The sequence below is a fragment of the Bufo bufo genome, chromosome 2 (genome assembly GCF_905171765.1).
Source record: "Bufo bufo chromosome 2, aBufBuf1.1, whole genome shotgun sequence".
Lineage (NCBI taxonomy): Eukaryota > Metazoa > Chordata > Amphibia > Anura > Bufonidae > Bufo > Bufo bufo.
The window spans coordinates 349,773,243-349,788,030 of NC_053390.1; the positions used below are offsets into that span (position 1 = coordinate 349,773,243).

Consider the following 14,788-nt stretch of genomic DNA (forward strand, 5'->3'; position numbering starts at 1 on the left):
GATAGCTCTGATCTGGGTGAACAACATATCCAAAAATCACCCAGATCCGAGCAGGGGTTCCCGAATTCCATGGAAGTCACATTTGGCCGGCCGCAAGCATAGCTTTCCTGCCCAAAACAGTTTCACAGATTTAAGCTGTGCGGCCGGTCTGTCTTCTCCTTCAAAGTTAGTATGGGCCATAATCCTGGAGCAGGAGGCTGGCAAACAGCCCTCTCCAAAACACTGTGGCGAGGTTGGTTTCGCCACAAATACCTTGAGCGGTGTAGTTTCTAAAATGGGGCCATTTATGGGTGGTTTCTACTATGTAAGCCCAACAGTTGTTTTGGTTCTGGTCAAACTGCCAGTTCGGTTGATGTACTGCTCCAAATCAATGTTAAATGAATACGTGCACGGAAAGATCAAACTGAGACACACAGCTGGTTTATTGCGGAACAGCAGACAGTATATAGGACATCAAAAATAGAACAGGAAGGAGAGGGGGATGTAAGGTGGCGTATATCTTTTCTATTGGCTATAAACTCTGTATTCGCTGTCACACCTATGTGCAAGAGGAAGTTCCCCCCTTCTAGATGGAGGAAGCTGCTTGCTTGAGATAAACAGAAACTGTCTTGAGGAACATAATGAAGCATGAAAGTAAGATTTTTGTTCTAGGCGTTGGCTGGGTGCCTGGCCTCCATTTTAGCTAAAGTATAGTTCTCAACAAGTAAGTATCCATTTTGTCTCAATATTCCATAACAGTCCCCCCTTGGAGACTTGATTGTAGACTTTCCCCTGCCTAGCGAATCCCCTGGGCATACCCTTCGTATCCTCTTCACCTGTCTGGTTTCGGATGGGGTAGGCTTCTGGCCACCCAGAGAACAAGTCTATCACTACTAGCACATATTGAAATCCTCGGCACATTGGCATCTGGATGTGGTCGATTTGTATCCTCTAAAAGGGATATAAGGCCTCTGGGAGACATTTCCGGGGCGTGGGATCGGTTCTGCCGGGGTTACATTCGGCACAGATGAGGCAAGACTGGGTATCTTTTACCAGGACCGGTGTGATTCCTGGGGCCACCCAAATTTATTGGTGGTTGGGCCCATGAGCTACTGAGGCTATTAGGGGATAGAGGGCTCTGGGTGGGCACACTCTTTTCTTGTGTCCAGAGTCCAGATTCTTCTTCAAGGGCTGACTCTTTCAACCAGGTTTCCTTTTCCATGGGAGTGGCCTGTTTCTACATTTGTTTCAGTAGGTCCCATATGACTTCTTTTTCTGCCAGGTCTTCCTGTGCTACCATAATCTGGTCTGACTGGACTCTTTCCACTTCCACTGCTGCTTTCTTGGCTGCTTGGTCAGCTAGGGCATTTCCTCTGGCCTCAGAGGTGTCAGGTCGAGTATGGGCCTTTACCTTGATCACTGCCACTTGGGTGGGCAGGAGTACAGCTGCCATTAGAGCTGCTACTGCTGAAGCATTCTTGATTGGGGTTTCTGTGGCTGTGATGTAATCCCGGGCTTTCCATATTACTCCAAAGTCAAGAACCACTCCAAAGGCATATGTAGAGTCTTTTGCCATGAGGCAGACTTCAGTGAGGGCAATGAGTTCAGCCTCCTGTGCTGACTGGTCTGGGTGCAATTGTCTTGCACACAGCACCTCATGCTCACTAGTGACTGCCATGCCTGTATGGAACTTCTCCTTGTCATCGGCATACCTTGAGCTGTCCACAAAGAGAGTCCAATGTGGGTTTGTCAGAAAAGTGTCTTGGACTGATTGTGGAGTCCCTACTTCAGCTTCCATCATTGTGATGTAATCATGTTCTTGTTCCCTGTAAAGAGAATCAGTTGAGGTCCATAGTTCTTCTTCCTGAAGATCCTCTTTAGCATGTAGATCAATAAAATCTTCAGAATCTCCAGTATACCCCCCCCCCTTGGAAGAGAAAGGAGTGCAGCAGGGTTGAGGATGTGGCATCTCTAAATGGTGACATTATCTGGCAGGAGCAGACTACACTGGAGTCGGAAGTTGCATTGTGCAGGGAGGTGTTTAGGTTGAGTAAGCTGAAGGATGGCAGAAATGTCATGGGGAGCCAGAATAGTGAGGGGGTGACCAAGTACAACGTTAGATGTGACATCTAGAAGAGAGCTGGCAGCATGGACGGCTCTGACACAGGAAGGGGCGGCTCTGGCTACGGGGTCAAGGCGCTTAGAATAGTAACCCAGGGGTCTATTGCGGCCACCATGAGTTTGAGTAAGGACTCCAGTTCCATGATATACAGTCGGAAAGAAAGGTTGTAGTTGGGGATGCCAAGAGCAGAGGCAGATGCAATAGCGGCCTTCAATGACAGAAAGGCTTCTCCGAGCTTCCATTGTCATCTGGAAAGGAGTAGTAGCATTGCGGGGTATACAGTCATATAGGGGCTGCATTAGGACTGAAGCATCAGGGATCCAGGGTCTGCAGTAGGAGATGAGCCCCAGAAAGGTTCACAGCTAATGAGGGGTGTCCGGGAGTTGGATGTCAGAGATGGCCTTTTTCCTGGCATCAGTGAGGTGCTTGCTACCTTGAGAGATACAATGACCTAGAAAGACAACTTTGGGGAGACTCAGCTGCAGTGTGGCTTGTGAAACTCGACAGCCAGCTGGGTAAAGGTTCATGTTACAGGGAGAGGTAGTGATTTTGATTGCCCCATTCTGCAGGAGGGCCTGCATTTGGAGTGTAATAGCATCCTGTTGTGAGACAGAAAACGGATATTGCTCTTTGTATGGCAGGAACTTGGGGTCCTTCAGGGTCACAGTGACTGGTGGGACATTAAAGCGTCCGATATCCTGGGGTCCTTTGGCCCAGAGGGTATTGGGGATGAGGTGCAAAATGGTTTGCAGCAAATCCCCTAGCTCATATGAATCAGAGACCTGAAGAGCTGTTAGTGCCATGAGGAGGCAAGTTTCTTCCGGGTATAGGGCAGTACCAAGGGTGACTGTCCTATCCTCTCTGAATTGTATGTTGGCTTGGATTTTCTGAAGAAAATCAGAGCCTAACAGATTGAAGGGGCATGTTTGGCTGACAACAAATTGCGACATGACTCCTGCTGGAAGGTGGAGCCGAGGGGTTTTGGTCCGGGAGGATCCACGGGAAGTGACTGAGAGTGGCTTGGTAATGGGGTTATGCTGCACGACCCCTTCTAGTCCTTAACAGGGTAATTAAATGTCAGTGAGCCAGGAAGAGGGTACGGCAGTCTCACATAAAACACTGCGGGCTGCACCATTGTCTACAAGGAATGAAAGTTCCTTCCCTGCTACCTTGAGAGTCACTCGAGGGGCGGGACCGGTGGTAGGGGCAGAGACAGTCATACATGGAGTGTCCCCTCCCTGCACTGGTTTGCCACCGTCATATTGCGATGAAGGAGGCGGAGTGGCCCCCCATCGCTGTTGATTGGTTGGCCACAGATGTCTGCTACGGCAGTTTCGTTTGACGTGTCCGGGCTTGCCGCACCCATAACAGACACGAGGTGGCAGGTGTTCTCCACTATCTTCTCCTGACATTACGGCAATCACAGCAGCATGAGTTTTCTTCGTGTTACTCTCTAACCCCTTTGTAATTTGTTGTAACACATCCAGTTGCAGAGACTTCCATTCAGGACAGCAGGTTATTAGGGTTTTGTTAAGGTCTGGTTTAAGGCCATCCACAAAAGACCGCGCTAGGAGTTATAGATGCACGGGTTCATTTGGGCTGAATCCCATGTCTTTATAGTTTTGTTTTACTCTTTTTACAAATTTTTCAACGGTCTCTGTTTTCTCCTGCGTCATGTCTTGCAGAGTGGTGGATTGGTCAGCCAGTCTGTCCTTTGCCCACTTCTGCAACTGTTCTATGAAAGGTAACCCAGATTCTGGGTCCCTAGGGTCAAAATTTGTAAAATGGCATTGGGTGAGTATCGGGATCTGGCAAGAGATTCACTATGCGAACAACTGCTGTGGGGTGAAGGACACATATTTGGGTGGGCCCTGGGGACGTGTTAGTGCCAGGGCTTCCCTAAGGGTTTCGTAATTGCCCCTCTTTAGATCTTGCATGTTTCTTTGCAATGCAGTAATCTGAGACTGGAGGGCGGTGTTTGGGTTCTGTGCAGCAGGGCTACCCTCGTTCCATGGTGCCAATTGGGGAGGGGTGGGTGCCCGACACAGATTCTACCGCCTCATCAGACTGCGTTTGATCGGGTTCTTCTGTCTGACCTCCCACCATTATGGGTGTGGGGGTTGTGATCTGACGGGGAGTCATAAAAGTGCCATCTGGGTTTATCATCGGGACACTAGGGGTGACGGGGGGATCTGGGCCAATGGAGATTAAAGGTCCAGCCACGGGCGTTGGCAGTGGAAAATATGGCGCCGTAGCGGGGACTGATGAGACTTGCTGGGGAACTACAGAGGTGTGGTTATGTGGGCGTGGAGCACCACAGGCTAGGCACATATTACTGGAGGCGAGCTTCTGTTGACCGCACACTTTACAAGTCCAGACTTTTTTTTTGTCTGACGGCGCCATTATAGGGAGGTGGCTGCTCTCGCCCAGTTAATATACCGGGTTTACAGTAGTATCTCCGGCTGCTTTCATCAAAATTGAGTTCTGCCCCCATTTTTTTCAAATTCCTTACTCTAGTCCAACAACACACGGACAGTATCTATTTACTTTTCGTCCTCCAACTTCCCTCTTTTCTCATTCAACAACATCTGCCACGTTGCAGGGCACAGTGTGCCACCTTTTGGTATGTTATACATTTTTTTTCTAACTTGTTTAAACATTTAACATTCCGTTTGCCTCTCCGGTCCACCACGTCCAACACATTGATCCTAATGTCCCACACACTCTGGGTAGACACTGGCCGGTCTCCTCCCTTCTGTCATCTTTCGGTCACAACACCGGGGTGACCGATTGACACAGGCATTTTAGAAGACCTTTGGATTTCTATCAGTCTGTGTTTCCGTTACAAAGGGTCGCACATTAAAAACAATAAACTACAATACATCAAGGAAGAACCCATGCGTTATGTCCCATCATCTCTCGCACCTACTGGAGCTGTCTAGAGACCTCTGTATAGAGCAATCACTGGACCTGATGAAGTTTTGAGTCTCAGACAAGCACACCTCTGGGCTGTTGTGGACTGCTCTCCCCCCTTCTGTGATCGAGTCAGACAACCGAGCTACAACCGGGCTGCACTCCGATACAGGCAAATAGGAGAACTCTGTCTCTCAGTCAGTGATACTTGTCAACAGAGTCTTCAGAGTTTTTAAACACAGTACATCAAGACTTTAAAACACATGGGGTTCTTATTTCATGCCCTCAAGGACATCCCAAGCTGACACGGCACCCCTCCTTTAGACAGGCACAGATGGACTACACCAAAGGACACATGGAGGTAAGATAAGACAGTTTTCTTACCTCTTATCACGGGCCTGCAGTCCCGGTGTCCGTTAGTGAGGTCCTCCTCGTCTGGTCTCTGGGGGTGCTGGATCAGGGGATCCTATCCTTGAGCCCCACTTTGGGCTGCCAACTGTTTTGGTTCTTGTCAAACTGCCAGTTTGGTTGATGTACTGCTCCAAATCAATGTTAAATGAATATGTGAATGGAAAGATCAAACTGAGACACACACACACAGCTGGGGGTCAAAGCAAGATCTCTGGTTTATTGCAATACAGCAGACAGTATATAGGACATCAAAAATAGAACAGGAAGGAGAGGGGGGTGTAAGGTGGCATATATATCTTTTCTATTGGCTATAAACTCTGTATTTGCTGTCACATCTATGTGCAAGAGGAAGTTCCCCCCTTCTAGATGGGGGAAGCTGCTTGCTTGAGATGAACAGAAACTGTCTTGAGGAACATAATGAAGCATGAAAGTAAGATTCTTGTTCTAGGCGTTGGCTGGGTGCCTGACCGCCATTTTAGCTAAAGTATAGTTCTCAACAAGCAAGTATCCATTTTGTCACAATATTCCATAACACTGAGCTGGTCCTTAAAAAAGTGGGTTTTTGGAAATTTTCAGAAAAATTTCAAGATTTGCTTCTAAACTTCTAAGGGCTCTTTAACACGAGCGGATGCCGTGTGAGTAATCCGCTGCGTGAAAGAGTGCCAAGCCGTGCTCTGGACGGCAGAGACATGGATCATTAAGATGATTGATAATGCCCTGTGCCTCTCTGTGATCTTTTTACTACAAAATCACTGTGAAATAAAGTTGTCACTATTTTTAGGTAAATTTGGGATTAAAAAAATATATATATATATTGACTGAAATTTACCGCTATCATGAAGTACAATGCGTCACAAGAAAACAATATCAAAATGGCTTGGATAAGTAAAAGCGTTCCAAAGATATTACCACATAAAGTGACACATGTCAAATTTCCAAAAACTTAGGAAAGCCAATTGTGATTACAGGAGTAAATTTATTTTCAACAACATAGTATGAATTGTATAGCAATGTGTTTATGGTACTATACTGCAAAATAATACTATTTAATATGTTTTTTTTACATTTATTTTGATTCTGCATGAATGGGTACATTATATGTACATTATCAAGAATTTAAGCTGTAGAATTATAATATGTGGTCTCTGTAAAATACTCAGTTATAGTAAGATCTATGTTGTTGATGTTATATTTCATGTAATTCGTTCTGATCTAGTCTATAATTTTACTTTGTTCCTCAGAGTGGAAAATATGGCCATGCGCCTTGAGGAAGTCAATGAACGGGAACATTTCATGAAGGCATCCCTTCAAACAGTGGATATAAGACTTGCTCAGCTTGAAGAAATGCTGGGAAGAATGGCTACAGCCATGGAAAAACTTGCTGGAGTTGAAAGAGTAGAGACAACTAAAGCAAGATCTAGAACTTCCTCAGATTGTACTGATGCAGCCTATATTATTAGGCAGAGCAGTTTTAACAGCCAAGAAGGGAACGCTTACAAATTACATGATATCATAGACCCGGTTGGAGAAGAGCCATTGTCTCCTACATCTCCAACCCTCATGCCTCGAATGAGAAGTCAATCGTTTTATGCAACAAACTTGAAGGACAAAAGTGGGTTGGAAAAATGTGAAGGTTTTAAAGAGAGGACATTAAGTCTGCACAGAGCTATAAGTTCACATTCTATATCAAAAGATATAAAACCTCCTCCTTCCCCACTTAATTCTTTGTCAGTAGCTCCAGACTCTAGAAGGCCTTCTTCCTGCATAGATATTTATGTTTCAGCTATGGATGAGGTGCAGTTTGGTATGGACTGTGGTGAAAGCTCAATGAATGCTGGATGTGGTGATCATCTTGCTGATGCATCTGGAGTAAGTCGAGGCTGTAGCTCATTTACCAACTGTGGCAGTAGTTGTAGTCGTAATCCTAGTTTTGAGGAAGGAACAACAATGGACACAATTGGGTATCTTCCAGAACACTCAAGTTCACTAAGTGGCCAAAATCCCTGGGATTTGGATCCTCCAATGTACCAGACATTAGAGCGGTCAAAAAGTAGTCGTTTACTTGCTACGGCTCCTTTTGTTTTAGAAGAAACACCTATAGTAAAATCGCAAAGCTTTATGTTTTCTCCATCAAAAAGCTACTATAGCAATCTTTATGTACCTGTAAAGTCTGCAGAATACACAAGTATCACAGACTGCATTGACACCAGGTGTGTAGGCAACACTCCGCAGGCCACTGCAGAGAGGTCAACATCTCCAGGATGTGTCAGAGAAAAAGTAGAAGATCTCAGTGCTTGCCATCCAGAAAGAGAAGCTGAGCTAAGTCATCCAAGCTCAGATAATGAAGATCCAGATACAGAAGGAAAAAGCAAATGTTTACCTTCTCATGAAAGTTCAACTTCAAAAACATTCTTGAATAACCTATCATTCCCAAAAATAGAAAGGGCAAATAGCTATTCTGCAGAGGAGCCCAATGTGTTGTACCAACACACAAAGAAGAGTTATTCAATAAGTGATAAACTTGATAGGGAGCGTAACACTACAAGCCTTAGAAATCCATTCCAAAGGAGTAAGTCATCGAGGCCTGAAAGTCGAGGTGACACCTTATCCATGAGAAGACTCTCGAGAACATCAGCCTTCCGTAGTTTTGAAAGCAAGCATAGTTAGATATAAAACGTTTTTCTTTGGATAAATAAAATGTTTAACAGTTGCCCACCCATCGTATTTTTATCACAATACAGTGACCTCACAATGGGGAACGTGGACTTACCACTAGCCACTTGCCAAGCAATCACTTCAACCTGGCAGCATAATAGCTTCTGATTTTAAATCGAACAAATTCATACGTAAGGATTTGGAATATGATTCACGTGCATTTTATGTCATTCAGCTTATGTATCAAGCCTCTATTCAAGGTTTTTGTTTTACTAAACTGAAATGTTAAGTTCATGAAATGAGCTCTCCTTGATTTCATGGGAAGCATCTTGTAATTTGCACGCCATAGAGGGACCTTTCTATTGGAGCACACACTGTATAAAATGTACTTGATATCTCTTGTGTTTACTCTTTGTTAAAAAGCCTCTCTTGTCCTGTTCAATGTATTCCACAACAGGAGCTCTCAGGTCTGAATCTTGTTCTGCCAACAACGATGTTGATCATGACCGAAGGACAAACATGACAACATAATTGTGGCATGATTACCGGCCTGTCTCTTCTGTATTAGCTTCCAGTGCCACATGACAGTGTGTCTTTTTTTCTTTTTGCAGCAGAAAGAAAAACTAAAGGAAAATATGCCTTTTGTATCACAAACAAGAAAGTTATTCTATAAAAATATTTATCCAAATAAACTTTTTGTGTTTCATGAGCATTCTAGCACAGTCAAGCAAGCTCAGGATGAATGTAATTTCATGGTGTAATGTAATATATATTTTTTTAAAACGTGTTGTCAATGCAGTTGCCTCAGTAAACGCATGCTTATAAGCGGTGTTAATATGATGCTATATGTTTGTATGAGGAGTATGGTATGCTAACCTTCACTGTTTTGTTTCAGTGATTCTTGTTTTTCTATGGTAGGTTCTGTATCTTGCAATCACTGCCAGTTTATATCATTGTCAAGGTGCCGACATTCTAAGACAAAAAAGACAATGAAATGGATACCCGTACTTACTTTTCATTTCAAATATGAACTTTTTCTGAAATTTTTACAATAATGCAGTTGAAAAATGTAAGTACTTTTTTTTATTTTTTTGGTTATTTATCCAGTATGAAGTCAAGGGGCAGAAGAATGGTTCTTTCTGGGCACTCCACATAAAACATAAATGAGAATGTTTTTGTTTCTCCGCATTTGATCCATCCAAATTGGGGGTACCTTCAACTTTAAGTAGTTGTCCACCTCATGAGAACATGAAAGTTCATGTTAGGGGTCCTCAGCTAGTCTAGTTTTGGTGTTGTGAATAAAAATGGGGTGAAAGACTCCCTTCTTCGTAGGCACTGCGAGGTTAGAAAATGTAACATGCAAGAAATGGCATAGAAAGGCAATGGGCAGGGCAAATGAGAATCAGGCCCTTTTATTCTGGGTGGCATTACCCAGGACTACCAGGCTTGAGGCATTTCAATTCCACACCACAGGGCCCTCTTTCCATTAATTGGCAACTAAACAGACTTTTGCAAACATATTTACAATTGCTCTAGAAACTCTGTACTCTGTACTTAACCACATATCGTATAAATACATGCCGTCCTGAAGTACTTAAAGAAATCGTCCAGTAAAATAGAGCAATGGTAGCCAATGCAGTAAATAAATAAAATAAGTTACAGATTGGATCCCGAAGCGTTTGTCACCACTGGTCAGGTGTTAATGATGCAACGTCACCGCAGCAGTCGGGTAAACAAAGCCTGGCTAGGACAATGGGAGCAGCATTGCTGCTTCTTTTATTATTTTACTACATTGCCTGCCATTGCCTCATTTTAACTTGAAACTTGACAAACCCATTAGTAATGACATGTATCATCAGATCAGGTGTACATCCAGGTTAATGGAATTTGGCACAATAATGTGCTTCTTGTCTTTAAAGGGGTTGTGCCATAAACTAGTTTACACTCTAAAGTGTATTTTCATCAATTACGCTAGCTTCCATTCCTCCTTGGATAGTTTTTTTTTCTTTCAAATTTACCTCATTTGTAGTTTTGTCTTATTTCCCTTGCTTAAATCCTATTCCTGGTTTGTTAAGTGACTGCTGCCCTATCATGCCCTAGGGCAGTGACATGTGTCCTGACATCAGCAGGACATGTGACACGAACCATGCACCTTGTTCATACCAATAAGGTTTCCTGTGTCCTACTGTCACGGACGTACAGAGACATACGGATTTCCTGGCGACAGTGAGTGGCAGGAGATCTATGAGACTGGCAACACGTGGTTTAATCTGACAGGTTTTACTTGTGGCTCAATAGGTGTCTGTGTTGTTTCTGGTGATGGCCACACCCCTTGCCTCCAGGTGTTGCTTATGTGGTCATTTAACCTTCCATATTTAAAGTTGCTTCTCCCACAATGCTGTGAGGCTTATAGCTTCTGTTTGGACCTTTGGATTGTTGATGGTTGGATCTCGGCTTAGTTCCTGGTGGTTCCGTAGTCTCTTTGAAGTTAAGTCTTTCCTTTCCCTTTTGTATTTTGTTTGGGTTCTGTGTGTTGGATTTCCCTATTGTTTGTATTAGGCCTATAGTAGACTCCTGTTCGTCCTTCCTTTTGGAGGAACAGGTAGTCTCGTCCCAGCTATTAGTACCAGGGTCCTATGGGGCTAGATAGGACTCTAGGTATTCCGTATGAACTCGGCTACCTTTGGGGCCTGTTCATACTGGTAGTCAGTCAGGATTTTGGTTATGGTTTTTACTACTAGGTGTCCATCTTCCTTCCCTAGTTCTCAAGCCTGATTCCCTTTTTCCCCCTTCCCTCCTATGCTCCGTGTGGTGTTTCTCTCCCACACCGAAGCATGACACCTACATTACAAGGCTCCAGGACGTAACCTACAGCAACTAAATTTTAAAACTGATTTGCCCCAGGCTACAATGGTGGGCTAATAACTACAATAGGGCAGGTTTGATAGATGGTGGTATTTGGGGAAAGTGATATAACAGTGATATCTGTTGGGTGGGATACATTTATATTAGTGGCACAACCCCTTTAAGTCATTGCTAGCACAAAACCACTGTACACAGAAATACCAACTGCCAAAGCAAACATGTAGAATGCTGTGTTATTTAGAAGATACGAAGAAGAAATAGCATGGGAGATATTCCCAGTTATAATATCATATTGTAAATGGACTGAAAACATTGCATTGTCAGACCATAGAAAAAAAGTTTTTCTATTGTGCGAAAAATCCAACATCATATAGTACATGACAATCAGATATCATATAGTACATAACAAGGGTGTGTCTTTACTGCTGGGGCTCAGGAGGTGTGTCTTTACTGCTGGAGCTCAGGAGGTGTGTCTTTACTGCTGGAGCTCAGGAGGTGTGTCTTTACTGCTGGAGCTCAGGAGGTGTGTCTTTACTGCTGGAGCTCAGGAGGTGTGTCTTTACTGCTGGAGCTCAGGAGGTGTGTCTTTACTGCTGGAGCTCAGGAGGTGTGTCTTTACTGCTGGAGCTCAGGAGGTGTGTCTTTACTGCTGGAGCTCAGGAGGTGTGTCTTTACTGCTGGAGCTCAGGAGGTGTGTCTTTACTGCTGGAGCTCAGGAGGTGTGTCTTTACTGCTGGAGCTCAGGAGGTGTGTCTTTACTGCTGGAGCTCAGGAGGTGTGTCTTTACTGCTGGAGCTCAGGAGGTGTGTCTTTATTGCTGGAGCTCAGGAGGTGTGTCTTTACTGCTGGAGCTCAGGAGGTGTGTCTTTACTGCTGGAGCTCTCTCCCTATCACAGCTCAGGAGGCAGTTGAAGGATGAAACTGAGCATGTGCGGCCTTCTCAGTGAGCGGACAAAGAAATAAGAGAAAGAACAAAGAGTAGGTGGTGCTATACAGATACATATTATTGAATAACACATTGGCTATACTAATTAAAACATTATATGAAATTATAAAAGTATTCAGATCCAGGTGCTGGTTTAAAAACTGTAGAATATTTTTGGTGGGACAACCCCTTTCATTTTGCAACCTTTGGACTGTACAAGGAGGGGGGGGGGGGGGGTTATGGACACTTCCAATGGTTCCAAAGGCATATCCTGAAACAGACAGATTTTTCCATATAACAGAAGATCTATATGCAACATATTCAGCTGCCCTTCAGATAGGAAGAATAATTTTCAATGATGATTTGCTATCAAAGGGATCCTATGTACTCAATATTGCATTTAGAGGGCTATACAGTATAAAGTATAGTATAAGGCAAGCAATTGTAAAGCCAGAAGATTTAAAAAGGCGATGCTGTGGGGAGCAATGACCAGCGTACTTAATACAAAGCTTTGCAGTATACAGTTTTACAGCGAAAAGGAGGTAAGTAAGAAACTGGACACATATGGGCAGGTACTATATCCCAAGACATTATGGAGAGCAGAAGATACTTTCGAGAAATGAAGCCGTGTATGGAATGGAGTTCATACATCAAGTTTGGTTTATGTTCAGAGGAGAAAATAGGAAAGGACCCGGAACGCGTAAGCATAAACACACAATTATAGCAAAGTACCTTGGAAAATAGTGTGTAGTAATTTATGAAAGCAGTGGGAAATCACAGTTACGATTCCCTCTGCCCTTTGTTCACAGATTACTATTATGTAATTGCTCAGCAATAGAAATAAAAAATTTATTTTCAGTATTTGATAAGAAACCTTCACCTTCAAATCGTTTCAGTAAATCCAGCGCTTGCAGGTCAGCGGAGAGACCAATCACTGCTGTGGTCATATATTCACACAGGGCAGAAATAAAGTCATGGTTTAAGTATACCGCCATACCCCTATAAAACAGTCTGCCATCATGTTACATAAGCGGGAAATAACTAGCTGACATTTTTTTTCTGAAGTTGGAAAACGGTTAAATAGCACAATGTTTGTATAGAAAGAATGCTTAAACATGTCGACTGTCATCAGGTATTGATAGTAAACATTTCTTTATAATAGCAAGGAGGCCCGGCACCCCCTCTATGAAGGGCAGTGGACCTACCCCTTCTACGAACATGGTCAGACATTCATTTGAATGGTCAGCATGTAATACTATGGTCAAACATGGCTTCCAGGAGCTGAAATCATAGGGATTAGGTGACTGCCAGTGTAGATGTCTTTAGAGATGAGGTTGTCTTCATGAGAAAGAAACACTCCCTTTATTCACATGAACACTCTCCACATGTAGCGCTGTCAATTTGCCTTAGTTGTCCTGCAGATGCATCACCAAGAACAGATGGGGTCATTTATCAAACCGGTGTAAAGTAGAACTGGCTTAGTTGCCCATAGCAACCAATCAGATTCCACCTTTCATTGTCCAAAGATGCTGTCAAAAATGAAAGGTAGAATCTGATTGGTTGCTATGGGCAACTCAGACAGTTCTACTTAACACTAGTTTGATAAATGGCCCTAAGGATATCTTATGGTGGAAGGCTACCCATTAAAGGGGTTGTCTCAGATGAAAGGACGTCCATTCGTATAATACAAGGACAGCTTGTGTCTGTCAGAACCGGAGCCACTGTGATTATACGTCTCTCCAGTAAAGGAGGTCACAAGCATCCCTCTATGATCTTAATAGGGCATATAGACAGGGGTTGTCTTCACCGGAAAACTCCATGAACAGACTATAGATATATACAGAAACCAAGCTTAAAATTTCTAAAATGCTATGCACTCATGCAAGTTAGTATCAGAAGACTTTCTAAATAGGGTGATTCAACGAAACATAAGTCCTTGCAAATAAAACATTCCTAATAGCATAGGATATGTTATTGCAGAGCGAACACAATACATGTCCTAATGAATAATGAGTTGGACATCGAGCTAGCTAGTATACTGTAGATGGCCAGCTGTTGACTAATGGGCAGTTATCTTCTGACCGCATTAATAGGACCCCAAGTGCTCTGATCCCATGCAGATGGCTTGCTAGAGAGCAATAATGGTATCAGTGGCGAAATGAAATAATAGCAGACTGTCTGAGCAAGACCAAGAAGAATTAATGATGTGGTCATTTAGTATAAGGCTACTTTCACATTAGCATTTTTTTGTGGATCCGTCATGGATCTGCAAAAAACGCTTCCGTTACAATAATACAACCACATGCATCCGTCATGAATGGATCCGGTTCAATTATGTCTTCCATAGCCAAGACGGATCCGTCATGAACACCATTGAAAGTCAGTGGGGGACGGATCCGTTTTCTATTGTGTCAGAGAAAACGGATCCGTCCCCATTGACTTACATTGTGTGTCAGGATGTGTCCGTCTTGCTCCGCACCACATTGCGGACAGAAATACGCTGCTTGCACGATAGGGACGGAACCAAACGGATCAGAATGCACTTTGGTGCATTCCGTTTTGTTCGGTCCAGTTTTGTCCCCATTGACAATGAATGGCGACAAAACGGAAGCGTTTTCTTCCGCTATTGAGATCCTATGAAAGATATCAATAGCGGAATTGAAAACGCAGATGGGAAAGTAGCCTAAGAACAAGTACATTTGTAGAAAGTGTGTGACGGTTAGATTCTAATAGTAAAACACAGTGCAGGTATGGTCTTAAAATCAAAATTACAGAAATATACAATATCACATATGTTCTTTAATCTTAATTTTCTTCATAATTCTGTTGGCTGCTTTTTTATTGCTGCTATATTCTATGACTGCAGGTCAACAACATTTCCCAGTGTAGTCTACTGGAGTTCCAAAGCTACTACCTAA

At 43.5% G+C, this 14,788-nt stretch overlaps 1 protein-coding gene across 1 annotated transcript in view; it reads left to right on the plus strand.

Moving 5' to 3' along the window:
• The window catches only part of TRPM3 (transient receptor potential cation channel subfamily M member 3), a 550,448-nt gene extending 542,243 nt beyond the window's left edge, over nucleotides 1–8,205 (plus strand). Inside the window, exon 28 of the mRNA XM_040419752.1 lies at nucleotides 6,667–8,205. Coding sequence (XP_040275686.1) covers nucleotides 6,667–8,092 — 1,426 coding nt within the window. The 3' untranslated portion in view covers nucleotides 8,093–8,205. The remainder of the gene's footprint in view (nucleotides 1–6,666) is intronic.
• The last annotated feature ends 6,583 nt before the right edge of the window (nucleotides 8,206–14,788 follow it).